This window comes from Chiroxiphia lanceolata, chromosome 3 (assembly GCF_009829145.1).
Source record: "Chiroxiphia lanceolata isolate bChiLan1 chromosome 3, bChiLan1.pri, whole genome shotgun sequence".
Lineage (NCBI taxonomy): Eukaryota > Metazoa > Chordata > Aves > Passeriformes > Pipridae > Chiroxiphia > Chiroxiphia lanceolata.
Genome location: NC_045639.1, coordinates 115,861,924 through 115,880,455, shown reverse-complemented (window position 1 = coordinate 115,880,455; position 18,532 = coordinate 115,861,924). Strand labels below are relative to the sequence as shown.

Below are 18,532 nucleotides of genomic sequence, written 5' to 3'. Positions count from 1 at the left end.
AATAAATTCTAGAAACAAATTAATAAATAAATTCTAAAATTAAATTATTACAGTAAATTCTAGAAATTAATTCTGAAATTAATAAAATAAATTCTAAATTTAAATTCTAAAACTAAATTCTAAAATTAAATTAAAAATAATTATTAAAAAATTCTAAAAATAAATTCTAAAAATAATTAAAATAAACTCGAAAAATAAATAATTAAAATAAATTCTAAAAATAAATAAAAATAAATCTTAAATTCAATTTTTAAAAATGAATTCTAAAATTAAAAAATAATTTCTAAAAATACATTATAAAAAAATATTAAAAATAAATGCTAAAAATAAACAAATAAAATAAATTCTAAAAATAAATTATTAAAATAAACTCTAAAAATAAATTAATAAATTCTAAAAATAAACTAATAAATAAATTCTAAAAATAAAGTAATAAATAAATTCTAAAATATAAATCCTTAAAATAAATTCACAAATAAATTCTAAAATAATAAAATAAACTCTAAATTCAAACTCTAAAAATAAAATTCTACATTTCCTCGGTTGTCCCGCCCTGGAAATGTAGGATCTGCCTAAATTCCCTAAAAATTGGCTTGGAGAAGAGTGGAAGGAATTAATTGTGGAACTTTCTGGGATTAAAAGCAGCACAAAATTCCCTAATTTATTCCTTCCAGTCACGATCCCCTGTGGAAGACTGATCCCATGGATTGATCCAGGGAAGGAGATGGACACTGGGAGGGGAATTCCGGCACCGGAGCCCAGGGATCGCTCCCTGTGCCAAATCCTCAGGGATTGGGCCCGAGGTGGGATGTGGGACATCCCTCCCGTGTCATTCCATGGGCAGGGATTTGGTGGGTGGCAAAATATTCCTTAGGGAAGGAATAACCGGTGCCGAATGTGGGAGGGGGGTTGCTCCTGCTCCTGCCTGAGATTCCATCCCCATCCCTCTTCTTCTCCTGCCTCGTCATCCCATCCCTGTGCTCCTGCATTCCCAATCCCAGCCCTGTTCTCCCGACATCCCATCCCATCCCATCCCATCCTATCCCTGTGCTCCTGCATTCCCAATCCCAGCCCTGTTCTCCTGACATCCCATCCCATCCCATCCCATCCCATCCCATCCCATCCCATCCCATCCCATCCCATTCCATCCCATCCCATCCCATCCCATCCCATCCCATCCCATCCATCCATCCCATCCCATCCCATCCCATCCCATCCCATCCCTGTTCTCCCAACATCCCATCCCATCCTATCCAATCCCTGTGCTCCCGCATTCCCATCCCCATTCCTGTTCTCCTGACATCCCATCCCATTTCTCCTGCTCTTCCATTCCATCCCTGGGCTCCTGCATTCCTATCCCCAGACCTGTTCTCCTGACATCCCATCCCATCCCATCCCATCCCTGTTCTCCTGACATCCCATCCCAGCCCATCCCATCCCATCTCATCCCATCCCATCCCATCCCATCCCTGTGCTCCTGCATTCCTATCCCCAGCCCTGTTCTCCTGACATCCCATCCCATCCCATCCCAGATCTCCTGCCCTGCCATCCCATTCCTGGGATCCTGCATTCCCATCCCCATCGTTGTTCTCCTGACATCCCATCCCATCCAATCCCTGTGTTCCTGCATTCCCAATCCCAGCCCTGTTCTCCTGACATCCCATCCATCCCAGATCTCCTGCCCTGCCATCCCATCCCTGGGCTCCCGCATTCCCATCCCCATTCCTGTTCTCCTGACATCCCATCCCATCCCATCCCATCCCATCCCTGTTCTCCTGCACTGCCATCCCATCTCCATCCCATCCCATCCCATCCCATCCCAGTTGTCCTGCACTTCCATCTCATCCCTTTTCTCCTTCCTACCTTGCCCTTTCATCCCTCTTCTTCTCCTGCCCTATCCCATCCCATCCCTGTTCTCCTGCCCTCCCATCCCACCCCATCCCATCCCATCCCATCCCATCCCATCCCATCCCATCCCATCCCTGTTCTCCTGCCCTCCCATCCCACCCCATCCCATCCCACCCCATCCCATCCCATCCCATCCCATCCCATCCCATCCCATCCCATCCCATCCCATCCCATCCCATCCCACTCCATCCCCATCCCATCCCATCCCATCCCATCCCCTCCCATCCCATCCCATCCCACCCCCTCCCATCCCATCCCATCCCACCCTATCCCGCCCCATCCCTACCTTCTCCCTCCTCCTTGAAGGATTTGGGCTGGGACACGGTGAAGCACTGCATCACCTCGTAGCGCTGCCGCGCTTCCTGGTTTTCCGTGCCCGCCTCATCCGGGGGCCGGATCAGCATCCGGCAGTTGAAGGTGTGGCTGTTCCGCCGGCTCGCTTCCTGAGGCCACGGCACCCCGTTCACTGGGAAGAGAGGGAGCGGGAAAAGGAGGAAGAAGAGGGATGTCAGGATCCGCATCCGCCCGGAATTCCCGAGGATCCCTTGGAAACGGGAGGGAAGCTTCCCTCGGAGGCTCCCTCGGAGCCGCTTCCGGAGCTTTGGGAACGCTCCCGGCCCTCTCCGGCTGTTGGATTCCAAATCCAGCCAAAGCGACGTTCCCGGGGGCTTTTCCACATCCGTAGAAATGGAACTTTTCCGTGAGGGTTCCTCCTCATTTCCGGGATAATCAGCATCGGGATCTGACCCCACAGCACCACAAACTTTCCCCCTTGGAATTATTCCTGCAATCCAGTTTTTCCCAAAAAAACCCTGGGAATCAACCGGATAATTTTCTAACCCTCCCCAACATCTTCCATGGATACCCAGAGCAATCCAAGGAATTTTGCCAGCAGAAGGTGAAGTTTTCCTGCTCTTCCCGATCCATGAAAAGAGCTGAGGGGTTGGGACAGGCTGGAGTTCTGCCTCTCAGCCAACAATTCCCGTGGGATGCGGCTCCAAAGGAATTTAAGCCAAAAAAACGGAGATCCCAGGAGAGCTTGGAGAACATTCCAGAGCCTAAAGGGGCTCCAGGAGAGCGGGAGAGGGACTGGGGACAAGGGTTGGAATTACAGGTCCCAGGGAATGGATCCCAGTGGGAAAGGGGAGATTTGGGGGGGAGATTGGGAAGGGATTCCTGGCTGGGAGGGTGGGGAGGGGCTGGGCTGGAATTCCCAGAGAAACTGTGGCTGCCCCTGGATCCCTGGGAGTGTCCAAGGCCGGGTTGGAGCCACCTGGGACAGCAGGAGGTGTCCCTGAACATGGAATGGGATGGGATTTAAAGTCCCTTCCCACTCAAAACATTCCAGGATTCCAGGATAAAGGACACTCAGAATCCACTCAGAGGGATTTTTATGGAATGTGGGGATGGAAAAGGCGGGAAAGGGGAAGGGAGACCCTTCCCTGAGCCCCAAGATTCCCAGGGAACCCCCTTGTTCCCGGAACTCCTTCCCAGGGAGGAGTTGGGCTGGGGATGGATCCAATGGCAGCTCTGGCTCCAGGCTGGGAGAGCTGGGAATGGCCAGATGGAAAAGGGAAGGATCCCGGGAGAGCTTGGAGAACATTCCAGAGCCTGAAGGGGCTCCAGGAGAGCGGGAGAGGGATTTGGGATCAGGGCCTGGAATGCCAGGAGCCAGGGAATGGATCCCAGTGGGAAAGGGGAGATTTGGGGGGGAGATTGGGAAGGGATTCCTGGCTGGGAGGGTGGGGAGGGGCTGGACTGGAATTCCCAGAGAAGCTGTGGCTGCCCCTGGATCCCTGGGAGTGTCCAAGGTCGGGTTGGAGCCACCTGGAATAGCGGGAGGTGTCCCTGCCCATCCATAAATCCCTTTCCATCCCAAACCAGTCTGGGATTCCATGATATTTCACTGGAAAAACATATTTCACTTGGCAAAGGCTTGTGGATCATTGTAATATGTTGGCAATTAACAGGATATATAATGGTAATAATTAATAATTGCATTCTATTAACTAGATAATAACTAATAAAACATAATTTCATTATATCTGCTGTATCAATTAAATTGAAAATAGAAAATAATTCATAATAGTAATAATAGTAATAATAATTGTATTATGTTCATTCTATGTGAATTATTAAAATACATAATATATCTGCTATATTAATAAATAAATAATAATAAAAATTAATAGTAGGCATAATAGTAATTCATTGTATTGTGATTCATCTATATTAAGTAATAGAATATCTAACATGATTTTATATGTGCTTTAATTATCAATTAAATCATTAATAGCAAAATAAGTTCTAAAACCGAATTAAGAAATAAATTCTAAAGTCAGCAAGATCAATCCTAAAAAATGAATCCCAAACTAAAATTCGAAACTCAAGATTCATCAAGACAAACTCCGAAATAAATCCCGGAAAAGAAAACGAGCAACGAACGACAACCCCCCCCCCCACCTTGTGTTCCGAGGCCGCCATTTCCCGCCCTTCCCGGGGGCGTTTTCCCGGGCATTTTTTTTTCCCCCTTACCCAAGGATTTGGGGAGCAGGTTCTTGACGAACTCGGCGTGGTCGCCCACGTGCAGGATGCTGTAGACGCTGGTGTTCATCAGCTCCTCCTGGTTGTAGCCCAGATATCCCGTCACGTTCTCCGACACGAACACGATCCGCCCTTCCCGGTTCACCACGAAGAAGAACCCGTCCAGGGCCTGGGGAAAAAAAAAGTTGGGAACGGGTTTCCCAGATGTTGCCACGGGCTTGGAGAATCTCCCTGTGACTCTCTCAACTCAGTGGGATCTGTGTATTCCGGTCGGGATTCGGTTAAACGTGGATCGGGATCCGCCAAGGAGGGAGAGGAATGAGCCAAGACTGGAGCGATCCCAGAGGATCTGACTTGACCGGGTCCCAAAATCAGGGATGAACCTGGTTTGGAGTGGGAAAAAAAGTCAGGAATGGGGTCTGGGTGTTCCCAAGGGCTTGGAGAACCTCCCTGTGCCTCTCTCAACTCGGCTGGATCTGTGTATTCCGGTCAGGATTCGGTTAAACAAGGATTGGGATCTGCCAAGGAGGGAGAGGAACGAGCCAGGATCGGAGCGATCCCAGAGGCTCTGACTTGACCGGGCCCCAAAATCAGGGATGAGCCTGGTTTGGGGTGGAAAAAAAAGTCAGGAATGGGGTCTGGATGTTCCCAAGGGCTTGGAGAACCTCCCTGTGCCTCTCTCAACTCGGCTGGATCTGTGTATTCCAGCTTAAACATGGATTGGGATCTGCTGAGGAATGAGAGGAACGAGCCAGGATCGGAGCGATCCCAGAGGCTCCGACTTGGCCGGGCCCCAAAATCCGGGAGGTGCCGGGTTTGCGCCTCGGAACAGCCCGGGACCGCCGGAGCTTTTCCACAGGGCAGCGTTTTTTTCATGGATTTGGGGGATTTCGGGATTCCAGGCCCCACCTCGAGGAGCAGAGGTCCCAGGGATTCCTTCTCGATGACCCCCTGGCTGCTGGAGGAGATGTCGGATTTCTGGACGTCGTCGTCCGTCGCTTTCTCTGGAATAAATGGGAAAAGGGAAGTTTCAGCCCGAGGAACCGTTGGAATTAGGGAATCATTCCCAAAAAATCCAATAAAATACGGATCCTTCCGCGACGGGACGAGCTCCGAAAGCCTCCGGGGGTTTCCTGCTTGTCCCTCTCTCCCGGGAAAATGTGGGATTTGGGGTTATTTGGGAATTCTTGTGGAGGAATAATTGCAATCAATGTGCTTCATTAATCAGTGAAATCAATAATAGTGATAGGTTGATAATAGTAATAATTAATAATAATATTTTATTAATGATATATTAATTAAAAATATGTATTTGGGTTATATTTTAGATGCTATAATAAGCAATTTAATTAACCAATTTAATTCTTTATTAATTGATGAAATCAATAATAGGAATAAAGTGATAAGAGTAAGAATTAATAATTATATTGTGTTGATCTATTAATTAAAAATATGGAATAGAATTATATTTTATATGCAGCAATAATCAATTTAATTAACAATAGTGGTAAATTGATAATAGTCATAGTTAATAATTAAATTGTGTTAATGATATATTAATTAAAAATGTGTAACAGAATTTTATTTTATATGCTGCATTAATCAATTTAATTAATTTAATTCTTTATTAATCAATGAAATCAATAATAGTAATAAAGTGATAAGAGTAAGAATTAATAATTATATTGTGTTAATGATATATTAATTAAAAATATGGAATAGAATTAGATTTTATATGCTGTAATAATCAATTTAATTAACAATAGTGATAAATTGATAATAGCAATAATTATTAATTATATTGTATTAATGATATACCAATTAAAAATATATAATAGAATTTTATTTTATATGCTGTAATAATCAATTTAATTAATCAATTTAATTCTTTATTAGTCAGTGAAATCAATAATAGTAATAGGTTGATAATAGTAATAATAATTACATTGTATTAATTCTATGTTAATTAAAAATATGCAATAGAATTATATTTTATATGCTGCAATAATCAATTAAATTAACAATGGTGATAAATTGATAACAGTAATAAGAAAAAATTATATTAAGAATATTTAATAGAATTAGATTTTATATGCGATAATAATCAATTTATTAATCAATTTAATTCTTTATTAATCAGTGAAATCAATAATAGTAAGTTGATAATACTAATAATAAATAATTATACTGTATTAATGATCTATTAATTAAAATATGTGATAGAATTATATTTTATATGCTGTAATAATCAATTTAATTAATCAATTTAATTCTTTATTAATCGGTGAAATCAATAATAGTGATAAGTTGATAATAGCAATAATTAATAATTGCATTGTATTATATTTTATATACTGTAATAATCAATTTAATTAACAATACTGGAAAATTGATAATAGTAATAATTAATAATTATATTGTATTAATGATCTATTAATTAAAAATATGTAATGGAATCAGATTTTATATGCTGTAATAATTTAATTAACAATAGTGATAAATTGATAATAGTAATAATTATTAATTGTATTGTGTTAATGATATATTAATTAAAAATATGTAATAGGATTATATTTTATAGGCAATAATAATCAATTTAATTAAAAAGAGTAATACATTAGTAATACTAATATTACTATATTACTAATTTTATATTACTATAAAATTAATGTATTAATATTAATAAATAAAATAATTTAAAATTAATAGTGATCAAATAAATCATTAACAGTAATTGTGATTTGTATTGCATTAATTCCATACTAATTAAAAATATATAATGGGATTAACAATAGTGATAAATTAATAATTGCCTTATATTAATTATATGTTAATTACTAAATAGATAAGAAATACATCTGCTATATCAAGGTATATTATATTAATTTAGTAGCAATATATTAATATATTATATGTTCATATTAATATAAAAATAATTTAAAATCCATATTAGTCAAATAAATTAATACTAGTAATAATTAATAATTTTATTATACTGATTCTATTATTAATTAATAAAATAAGTAATATTATTATATTATTTATGTGGTAATAATTCATGATTGTTTTATATTAATTTTATATTAATAAAATAGATAAGAAATAAATCTGCTATAACAAATAAATTAATAATAGTAATAATTCATAATTGCATTGTATTAATTCTACATTAATTAAAATGTAATATCATTACAAATGTGGTAATAATCAATTAAATTGATAACAGGAATAAATTATTAATAATAGCAATCATAGTAATAATAGTGGTATTATATTAATTCTATGCTAATTAGTCCTTAAGGATCGGGAAAAATGGAGAAATTCCTGATGTCCCAGGAATTCCCAACAAGTCCTGGAATCAAGGAATTCCCTAAAAACAGGGCTGCAAAACCCAATAATATCCCAAAATTCTTAAGGATTGGGAAAAACAGAGGAATTCTCAACGTCCCAGGATGTCCCAACAAGTCTCAGAATCATGGAATTCCCTAAAAACGAGGCGGGAAAACCCAATAAAACCCCCAAAATTCTTAAGGATCGGGAAACATGGAGAAATTCCTGATGTCCCAGGATGTCCCAACAAGTCTTGGGATCACGGAATTCCCTAAAAATGGGGCTGCAAAACCCAATAATATCCCAAAATTCTTAAGGATTGGGAAAAACAGAGGAATTCTCAACGTCCCAGGATGTCCCAACAAGTCTCGGAATCATGGAATTCCCTAAAAATGGGGCTGGGAAATACCAATAAAACCCCAAAATCCTTAAGGATTGGGAAACATGGATTAATTCCTGATGTCTCAGGATGTCCCAACAAGTCTTGGAATCACGGAATTCCCTAAAAACGGGGTGGGAAAACCCAATAAAACCCCCAAAATTCTTAAGGATTGGGAAATATGGAGAAATTCCTGATGTCCCAAGAAGTCTTGGAATCACAGAATTCCCTAAAAATGGGGCTGCACAGCCCCAAAAACCCCCAAATCCTTAAGGATCTGGGAAAATGATACGGAGCAGATTTTCATGGAGACCCTCCTCCATCCCGAATTGGATAATTTGGGAAGGGGGGGGCACATTCCGTAGGGTCCCATCCCACCGGTTCCCTCCCTCCCCTGCGGATCACCCTCGGTTTTCCAGGCTGGAGGAGCCCCCGGGAGCAGCTCCCGGATGGATTTGGGAGCGCTGCCCTCCCCCCACCCCCTTTTCCTGCTATTTCAAGTATGAAGCCAATGCCTTTGGAAAAGATTCCCGGGCTTTGGAAAGCTTCCAAGGGGAGCAGCGGGCGGCTGGAAGGACACGGGGATTGCGGCAGAAAAACCCGGGAATCGCCTGCCGAGGGAAGGCAGCGGGAAAGGCAGAGCACGGGAAAGGGGAATCATGGAATGGTTTGGGTGGGAAGGGATTTTAAGGATCATCCCATTCCATGTTCAGGGACACCTCCCGCTATCCCAGGTGGCTCCAACCTTGCCTTGGACACTCCCAGGGATCCAGGGGCAGCCACCGCTTCTCTGGGAATTCCAGCCCAGCCCCTCCCCACCCTCCCAGCCAGGAATCCCTCCCCAATCTCCCCCCCAAATCTCCCCTTTCCCACTGGGATCCATTCCCTGGGGCCTGGCATTCCAGGTCCTGATCCCAAATCCCTCTCCCGCTCTCCTGGAGCCCCTGCAGGCTCTGGAATGTTCTCCAAGCTCTCCCGGGATCCTTCCCTTCTCCAGCCTGGCCATTCCCAGCTCTCCCAGCCTGGAGCCAGAGCTGCCATTGGATCCATCCCCAGCCCAACTCCTCCCTGGGAAGGAGTTCAGGGAACAAGGGGGTTCCCTGGGAATCTCGGGGCTCAGGGCAGGGTCTCCCTTCCCCTTTCCCGCCTTTTCCATCCCCACATTCCATAAAGATCCCTCTGAGTGGATTCTGAGTGTCCTTTATCCCGGAATCCTGGGATGGTTTGGGTGGGAAGGGATTTTAAAGATCATCCCATTCCATGTTCAGGGACACCTCCCGCTATCCCAGGTGGCTCCAGCTTTTCCTTGGACACTCCCAGGGATCCAGGGGCAGCCACAGCTTCTCTGGGAATTCCAGACCAGCCCCTCCCCACCCTCCCAGACAGGAATCCCTTCCCAGTCTCCCACCCCAATCTCCCCTTTCCCACTGGGATCCATTCCCTGGGTCCTGTCATTCCAGGCCCTGATCCCAAATCCCTCTCCCGCTCTCCTGGAGCCCCTTCAGGCTCTGGAATGTTCTCCAAGCTCTCCCGGGATCCTTCCCTTCTCCAGCCTGGCCATTCCCAGCTCTCCCAGCCTGGAGCCAGAGCCCTTGGAGCTCCTCCAAGCCCTCCTCTGAGCCTGCTCCGGCAGTTTTGATCCGGAACGGTGCCCAAATCCCATGGACGGGGCCAATCCCACCCCCTTTGGATCCTCAGGGGTGGAAAGACAACCGGAAGGATCCGTCAGGGAATTTCGGTGGAGCTCTGATGGAATCAGGAGGCTCCAGGATGAGGAGGAGCCTCCTTGACACTGGACACGGATACGAAAGGAAAACGAGGAATCCCGGATTCCGGGGGGAGTTAAAAAACGAGCGGAGATCCCGGAAAAGCCGCGGAAACCATCCGGGATTGTCCCTTTCCTGTTTTGATTCCTCCCCCTGGAATTCTGGGGAAGTTGGATCCACCCCCTGCCCCGAGGAGAGGCAGGGCCTGGACATCCAACATTCCTGAGGACGGATCTGGGAAGGCACTTCCTTTTTTTCCCGGGATATTGTTCCTTTAATTACTCCCCCACACACGCCTCCCGATTTTGGGAAGGTGGGTCATTCCCGTTGATTTTGAAGGAATTTTTGACGGACCAGGGATCCTGCAGAGGGATCATCTCCCCCCTTGTAGATCCCAACCTTTGGAATTGTCCCTTTTTTCAAGCCGGAGCCTCCAACCCCTTTTCCCAAAAATTGATCCCCTTTCATTTATTCTGGGAGAACAAACGGAGCCTCCTCCTGGAATAAATCAAACATTCCCGAGCTTTTCCTTCCCGAAACTCCGTCCTTGGAACGCCTCGGGAGCTGTCACGGGACCTCCCTCCCCCCCCATCCCTTCCTGCCTTTTCCTGGCTCATCCCTGGACGCTTTCCCGCTGTGCCGCCGTATGTTCGGATTCCACGGGAATCGCCGAACGTTCCGGAGCATCCGCGGCTCCCACGGAGTCGCTGCCCCTGCCAGGGCCCCAAAAAACCCCCCCCAGGTTTACCAAAATCCTGGGATTTAATTTTCCCTCTTTTTATAAATTATATATAAAGATGAAAAAAAATCGGCTTTTCCAAATCCGGGTGAACCGCCTGCTTTGGGATATTCCCAAAGGGAAAGAATTCCCCAATTTTCTGTGCTACTAAGCCGGGACAGGGATACTCCTGCAGCCCCTGTTTCATTGTTTCCCGGGTGTTTTTCGAGGATCGGACACAAAAACGTTCCCGGAGTTTTCCCTCTCCTGGATCCAACAAATCCATGGAGTTGTGTCCTCTGGGCATCTTTCCTTTGGCTCTTCCCGAAGTTTTATCCATAACGAGCTCCTCCAAGCAAATCTGGGCTCCTTTGTCCCTTCAATCCCAAAAAAAAAAACCAGGAAGGAAACCCTTAAACTAAGTCCGTCCCCCTCTGGAAATGGGAATTAATTTTCCCTTTGGATCAATCCAGTGGGTTAATTATGGGAAGGATTTGGGATAACGATGGATTTTGGCTTCTCCCTTTAATTCCGATTCCCTGCTGTCCCTGTCACGTGCTTGGATTCGGTCCTGGAATTTGTTTTGGAGCTTCCCGGGGGAGCTCGGTGGGATTCTTTGGAAGCGTCCTCACAACAAATGTTGAGCTTCCTTCCGGGCTTTGGGAATGGCAGCCTGGAAAAGGGAGCCAAAATCCTGGGATCTGTGTTCAGGCCTGGTCGGAATCGTGTCCCGTCGTGAAACGATTCCCATAAAAGCTCGGAGCGAGGAATTCCAGGGGATGTGTGCGGAGCTGAAAGCCCTTGGAGAGCTCTTCCCCGGAGCGGAGGAACACTGGGAAAAGCAATTCCAGGTTTTCCACTCGTTCCTTCTGCCCAGCTCCAGGATCCCACGTCGCCCTCGGTCCTCTGGGATCGCGGTGAGCGGGATTTCTGGAGCAGCAGGAATATCTGAGGGAGCTGGGAGGGCTCATCCCAGAGAAAAGAGGGATCGGGAGAGTCCTTTTCCCACTCCAGAATTCCCTGAAAAGAAGGGGGAGCTGGGGAGGGTCCCCAATTCCCAGGGAACAAGGGACAGGAGGAGAGGGAACGGCCTCCAGCTGCTCCAGGGGAGGCTCAGGTGGGATATTGGGAACAATTCCCGCATGGAAAGGGCTGTCAGACACTGGAATGAACTTCCCAGGGCAGGGCTGGAGTCGCCATTCCCGGAGGGATTTCCAATCCCTGTGGATGTGGCCCTTGGGGACACGGGTCAGGGGTGGCCTTGGCAGGGCTGGGAATGGTTGGACTCCGTGATCCCGGAGGGATTTTCCAACCTGAAGCATCCCTAAGGATCCTGTGCCATCCTGGCACTGTCCCAGCTCTCCACAATTCCCTGGAAGGAATTTTCAGGAGGTCCCCAATTCCCAGGGACCAAGGGACAGGAGGAGAGGGGACAACATCCAGCTGTTCCACGGGAAGCTCAGGTGGGATATCGGGAACAATTCCCGCATGGAAAGGGCTGTCAGGTCCCGGAAATGCTGGATTCCTCATTCCCGGAGGGATTTCCAATCCCTGTGGATGTGGCATTTGGGGACACAGGTCAGGGGTGGCCTCGGAAGTGCTCGGGAATGGTTGGACTCCGCGATCCCGGAGGGATTTTCCAACCTCAACGATTCCACGATCCCTTTTTCCACCTCTCCCACCGCAATCATTCCCGGGAGTTTTTTTCCTGCCCATCCAACCCCAAACTCCCTCCAGGGGGAGGTTTGTCCCTCAGGGAACCCGAAAGAGGGAGATTTTTTTCCGGGGGAAGAACCGACTCGCGGAGTTTTCCCGTGGCCGGAAAAAGGGATGGAAACCCCGCGGGCTCGGAAAACCGGCTCGAGGAACAGCCTGAGCTCAACTAATCCCGGCTTAAAACGAGTCCTAAACCTGAGTTTAGGCCCGACCTCTGAGGTCTGAGGGAAAAACGGGAGCGGAGCAGCGGAAAAGGCGTCTGAAGAGCGGGAATTCCTCCCGGAATTTCTGCCGGAAAAGGGGACGAGCCGGAACAGCTCCGAGGGGTTTGCGGTAATTAAAGGGCTTCTTTTCATTCCTTAATTAATTGATTGATTGATTCATTAAGTTAAAATTTTTATACCGAAATTAATCTGCAATTTTAGAAATTAATAGTTTTACAAAACTTATAATATTAATTCGTATGATTAATATTTCAATAATTAAATGGATAAATATAATGGAATTATAATAAGCAATTATCTAATTATATTATAAATGTATTTACATAATAAATACAATTATATAAATATATATTATATATTATGCATTTATTATATATTATTTATTATATATTATGTATTATATATTGTATATTATATATTGTATATTATATAAATATATGTAACTTAATAATTAAAAATTATAACTATTAATTTATAATAAAATTAATTTAAAATAAAATTAATAACTATAACGAAATTCATTTCTAATTGATTATTAATTAACTAGTTCATTAAAACCTCATTAAGCTTCGTCTAAAATTAGCTGGGAATCTCTCCAGGCTACAGCTTGGCCAGCCTTCAATCCATCGATTTTTGTGGGAGCTATCCCGATTTTTCTGTGCTCCCAGGGAGGTCAGGGAAGGGCGGCGGTGCCGGAGCCTCTCCCGAGGTTCCGGGTTCCTCCTCCTCGGCATTCCCGAGGTTGGGAAGGACCTTCCCTGCCTGAGCGTTTGGGGGGTGCCGGGGACGGAAAAATTCCTTTATCCCGGCGGTTGGAATCAACCCCCCGGAGCTGCTCCGTGCTGCCGGAGGGAGGGAGTTTTCCGCAGTTTTTGAGGGAAAAATCAACAAAAACCCCCCGGGGGTTGGATCGGATGCCGGCAGAGAGGGGGAATTCCCGCTTGGCTGATCCAAGGAAAACGGAATCCAGGCAGATCCAGCCCCTTTTAACCCTTTCCCCGCCATCCTTCCGGGAATCCTCCCAGGAATCTTCCCGGAATTCCGGAGAGGGCGGATCCACCGGGAATTTTGGGGCATTTCTGTGCCCTTTCTTTCACTGTGGGTCGGTTTTTCTTTCCCTCTGGAAGTTCCGGCCCTTCCTCGATTTATTTTCGGGAATTTCGTCGCTCTCCGTCCTTCCCTCGCCTTCTCCAATTCCCTTGGAATTCCGCCGTTGGACAATCTGGCCTTTCCTGCGACCGACCCAGCCGGAATTTTTCCAACAGAAATCCTTTTTTTCCCCTCTGGGAATTGTCCCGGATTGTCCCGGTTTTCCTCATCCGGGTCCCGCCGGCAGCTTCAGGGACCACTCCCGGTGTCGTCACTTCCAAGAAACCATTCCCGACTTTTATCCCAAGCTCAAATCCTGGTGGGAGCAGGTGACCTTCAGGTAGGAAAAAGCGGGAGAAGCCGGCTCCGTTTTGCGGGAAAACTGGGAATTTTTTCCACCTCTTTGACGGGAAGGGGCCAACCCGCCCCTCATCCTGGGAAATGCCTTTATTCCCAAAAATTGAGTTTTGTGGAGTTTCCTGGGAATCTCTGCCGGATCGCTGGACGACTTCATGGATCATGGAATCGCTGGGGTTGGAAAAAAACTCCTGGATCACCAAATCCAAGCGTTCTCCCGGTGCTGCCAAGGCCACCACGGATCCGTGTCCGCCGGTGCCTCATCCACAGGGATTTCAAATCCCGCCAGGAATAGGAATTCCGACCCTGCTGGGGCTGGACAACTCTTTCCATGAAGGAATTTATTCCCAATATCCAACCTAAACCTCTCTCCCGGTGCCGTTTCCTCTCGTCCCGGTGCGGGAGGACACACGGATCCTTCCTGGAGCGATGCAGGATGGACATCTGGGAATGCCGGGCGGGCGGTATCCCGGGAATTGGCGCTTTTCAGGAATACAGGGAGGTTCCGGAAGCATCGGCGCCGATGGGAGTTCGGGATGTGAGGAAAAGCTTCTCCTGGGTGGTGAGACAACTCTGGAGCCCCAGGCGTGGGATCCATGGATTCTGGATTCCCTCTGGATCGCGGGATCCGGAGGAGAGCCGTGGGAATGAGCTGGAGGCCGAGGGAAAACGCCTTGGAAAAATTCCCGCCCGGGAATGGGGATGAACGGAGTGGGGACGTGGGGGTGGCGCTGGAAACGTGGATAAGGACGGAAAATCCGGGATGCTGGAGAGGTTTTGAAATCCAGGCTGACAGAGGACGAGGTAAAGCCAGAGCCGGGCGAAATCCCGGTGGGATTTGGGCCTGGAATTCCAGCCGGGAGGGTGATTCGGGAATCGAAGCCCAGGGAAGCGACGGGATGCCAGCAGGGTTTGGCCAAATGGGAATTCAGGGATGGTGGCGCCGGAATTTGGGATTAATGCTGTGTCCCGGCCACCCCATCCCATCCACTGGGATGTTTTGGTAGGAAAAAAGTCCCGGTTTTCCTTCCCAAACATCCACAGGGATCTCCTTCCCGCCTTTCCCGGGATTAAACCCTCCCCGTTATCCGAGGAATTCCTTGCCCAGAGGGAAGAGTTTCCCAGAGCGGATCCAGGGAATTCCACACCCTCTCTCCCTCCCCACGCTTTGCTTCCAACCCAGAACGGCTCCGTATCCGCCGGGATCCGTCTTTTATCCGGGATTGATTTCGGATACAACAACCCCCTCACCACCCCCCCCGGGCCTATAAAGATCCCGACGCCGAGGGAACGTCCCTCGTATCCGTTGATTTTTCCGGAGCAGCTCCGCTCCAAAACGTGCCAATAAAATTCTCATCTCCCACCGAGTCCCACCGCGATCGTGGCTCGGAGGATCCCAGGAGAAGGAAAACTCTCCCACCTGGAATTCTTACATCACAATTTTCCCCTCATTAATCACCATTCTTGTGAATTCCGAAGGATTCCGGGAGAAGGAAAACGATTCCAAATGGAATTATTACATCAGGGTCTCCCACTGATTCCCACCACAATCGTGGCTCCGAGGATCCCAGAGGAAGGAAAACTCTCCCACATGGAATTCCTACATCAGGATTTCCACTAATTAATCACCATTATTGTAGTTCAAAGAATTCCAGGAGAAGAAAAACTCTCCTAAATGGAATTCCTACATCAGGATTCTCCACCAGAGAATTCCCAGAGATTCCCACCACAATCGTGGCTCGGAGGATCCCAGGAGAAGGAAAACAATTCCAAATGGAATTCCTACATCAGGATTTCCACTAATTAATCACCGTTATTGGGATTTGAAGAATTCCAGGAGAAGGAAAACTCTCCTAAATGGAATTACTCCACCAGGATTCTCCACCAGAGAATTCCCACCACAATCGTGGCTCGGAGGATCCCAGGAGAAGCAAAACAATTCCAAATGGAATTCCTACATCAGGATTTCCACTAATTAATCACCATTCCTGTGATCTGAAGAATTCCAGGAGAAGGAAAACCCTCCTAAACGGAATTACTCCACCAGAGGATTCCCAGAGATTCCCATCACGATTGTGGCTCCGAGGATCCCAGGAGAAGGAAAACTCTCCCAAATGGAATTATTACATCAGGATTTCCACTAATTAATCACCATTATTGGGGTTTGAAGAATTCCAGGAGAAGGAAAACCCTCCCACATGGAATTATCACATCAGGATCTCCCACCACAATCGTGGCTTGGAGGATCCCAGGAGAAGGAAAACCCTCCCACATGGAATTCCTACATCAGGATTTCCACGAATTAATCACCGTTATTGGGGTTTGAAGAATTCCAGGAGAAGGAAAACTCTCCTAAATGGAATTCCTACATCAGGATTCTCCACCAGAGAATTCCCAGAGATTCCCACCACAATCGTGGCTCGGAGGATCCCAGGAGAAGCAAAACAATTCCAAATGGAATTCCTACATCAGGATTTCCACTAATTAATCACCGTTATTGGGATTTGAAGAATTCCAGGAGAAGGAAAACCCTCCTAAACGGAATTACTCCACCAGAGGATTCCCAGAGATTCCCACCACAATCGTGGTTTGGAGGATCCCAGGAGAAGGAAAACTGTCCCACATGGAATTCCTACATCAGGATTTCCACTAATTAATCACCATTATTGGGGTTTGAAGAATTCCAGGAGAAGGAAAACCCTCCCACATGGAATTATCACATCAGGATCTCCCACCGCAATTGTGGTTTGGAGGATCCCAGGAAAAGGAAAACAATTCCAAATGGAATTACTACATCAGGATCTCCCACCACAATCGTGGCTTGGAGGATCCCAGGAGAAGGAAAACTCTCCCACATGGAATTCCTACATCTGGATTTCCACTAATTAATCACCGTTATTGGGGTTTGAAGAATTCCAGGAGAAGGAAGACAATTCCAAACGGAATTAGTCCAACAGGATCTCCACTCATTAATCACCGTCATCATGGTTCGAAGAATTCCAGAAGGAAAACCCTCCCAACGTGGAATCCCTGCGCCACGATTTCCCCCACTAATCGATCACCATTCCCGGGAGAAGCCCCAGACCCTCCCCACAAGGATTTTCCCGCCATTCCCGAGGCCCCCTCACCTTGCTCCAACCTCTTCATCTGCTGGATCTGATCCACGGTTTTCCGGAGGATCTTGCATTTGTCGGGTTTGACGCTCAGGGTGTCGATGTCCCCGATGTTCGCCGACAGCAGCTCCGCCAGCTCCTCCAGGTACTTGTGCTCCTGCTCCCGGCGCCGCTTCTCCGCGCTGGGAAAAGGGGGGGGGGGAAAAAAAATCCGTCACGCCCACGGGAATCCCGGGGTTGAGCCCTTTGGCTGCCGGCCCGGCCTCGGAAACGGGGAGAGGATGTGGGAAAATGAGACACGGTGACCGGGATATAATCCCAGATGGCTGATTCGGGGAGGGAGCTTGGGAGATCCCAAATATCCCATTTCTACCTTATTTTGGGATGTACCCCTGATACATCCCAAATATCTCCTTTGTATCTTATTTGGGGATGTACCCTGATAGATCCCAAATATCTGATTTATAGCTTATTTTGAGATGTACCCTGATAGATCCCAAATATCCAATTTCTATCTTATTTTGGGATATATCCTGATAGATCCCAAATATCTCATCTTATTTATATCCTGATATATCCCAAACATCTGTTTTAGATCGTATTTTGGGATGTATCCCGATAGATCCCAAATATCCCATTTATATCTTATTTTGGGATATATCTTATTTTGGGATGGATCCTGATAGATCCCAAATATCTGATTTATATCTTATTTTGGGATGGATCTTATTTTGGGATGGATCCTGAGAGATCCCAAATATCAGAATTATACCTTATTTTGGGATGGATCCTGATAGATCCCAAATATCCAATTTCTATCTTATTTTGGGATATATCCTGATAGATCCCAAATATCTGATTTCTATCTTATTTTGGGATGGATCCTGATAGATCCCAAATATCCCATTTATATCTTATTTTGGGATGGATCTTATTTTGAGATGGATCCTGATAGATCCCAAATATCTGATTTATATTTTATTTTGGGATGGATCTTAATAGATCCCAAATATCAGAATTATATCTTATTTTGGGATGGATCCTGATAGATCCCAAATATCCCATTTCTATCTTATTTTGGGATGGATCTTAATAGATCCTCAGTATCTGATTTGTATCTTATTTTGGGATGGATCCTGAGAGATCCCAAATATCAGAATTATATCTTATTTTGGGATGGATCTTATTTTGGGATGGATCTTGAGAGATCCCAAATATCTGATTTCTATCTTATTTTGGGATGGATCCTGATAGATCCCAAATATCCCATTCATATCTTATTTAGGGAAGTATCCTGATATATCCCAAATATCTGATTTTTACCTTATTTTGGGAAGTATCCTGATTTATCCCAAATATCTCATCTTATTTATATCCTGATATATCCC

At 45.7% G+C, this 18,532-nt stretch overlaps 1 protein-coding gene across 3 annotated transcripts in view; it reads right to left on the bottom strand.

Annotated features, from left to right (window-relative positions):
- The window catches only part of NCOA1 (nuclear receptor coactivator 1), a 107,143-nt gene that overhangs the window by 36,829 nt on the left and 51,782 nt on the right, over positions 1-18,532 (bottom strand). For all 3 annotated transcript variants that reach the window (XM_032683125.1, XM_032683126.1, XM_032683124.1), the window contains exons 4-7: positions 17,160-17,326; positions 5,362-5,456; positions 4,444-4,621; positions 2,195-2,374 (exon numbers count right to left, since the gene is read on the bottom strand). In XM_032683125.1, coding sequence (XP_032539016.1) covers positions 2,195-2,374; positions 4,444-4,621; positions 5,362-5,456; positions 17,160-17,326 — 620 coding nt within the window. The remainder of the gene's footprint in view (positions 1-2,194; positions 2,375-4,443; positions 4,622-5,361; positions 5,457-17,159; positions 17,327-18,532) is intronic.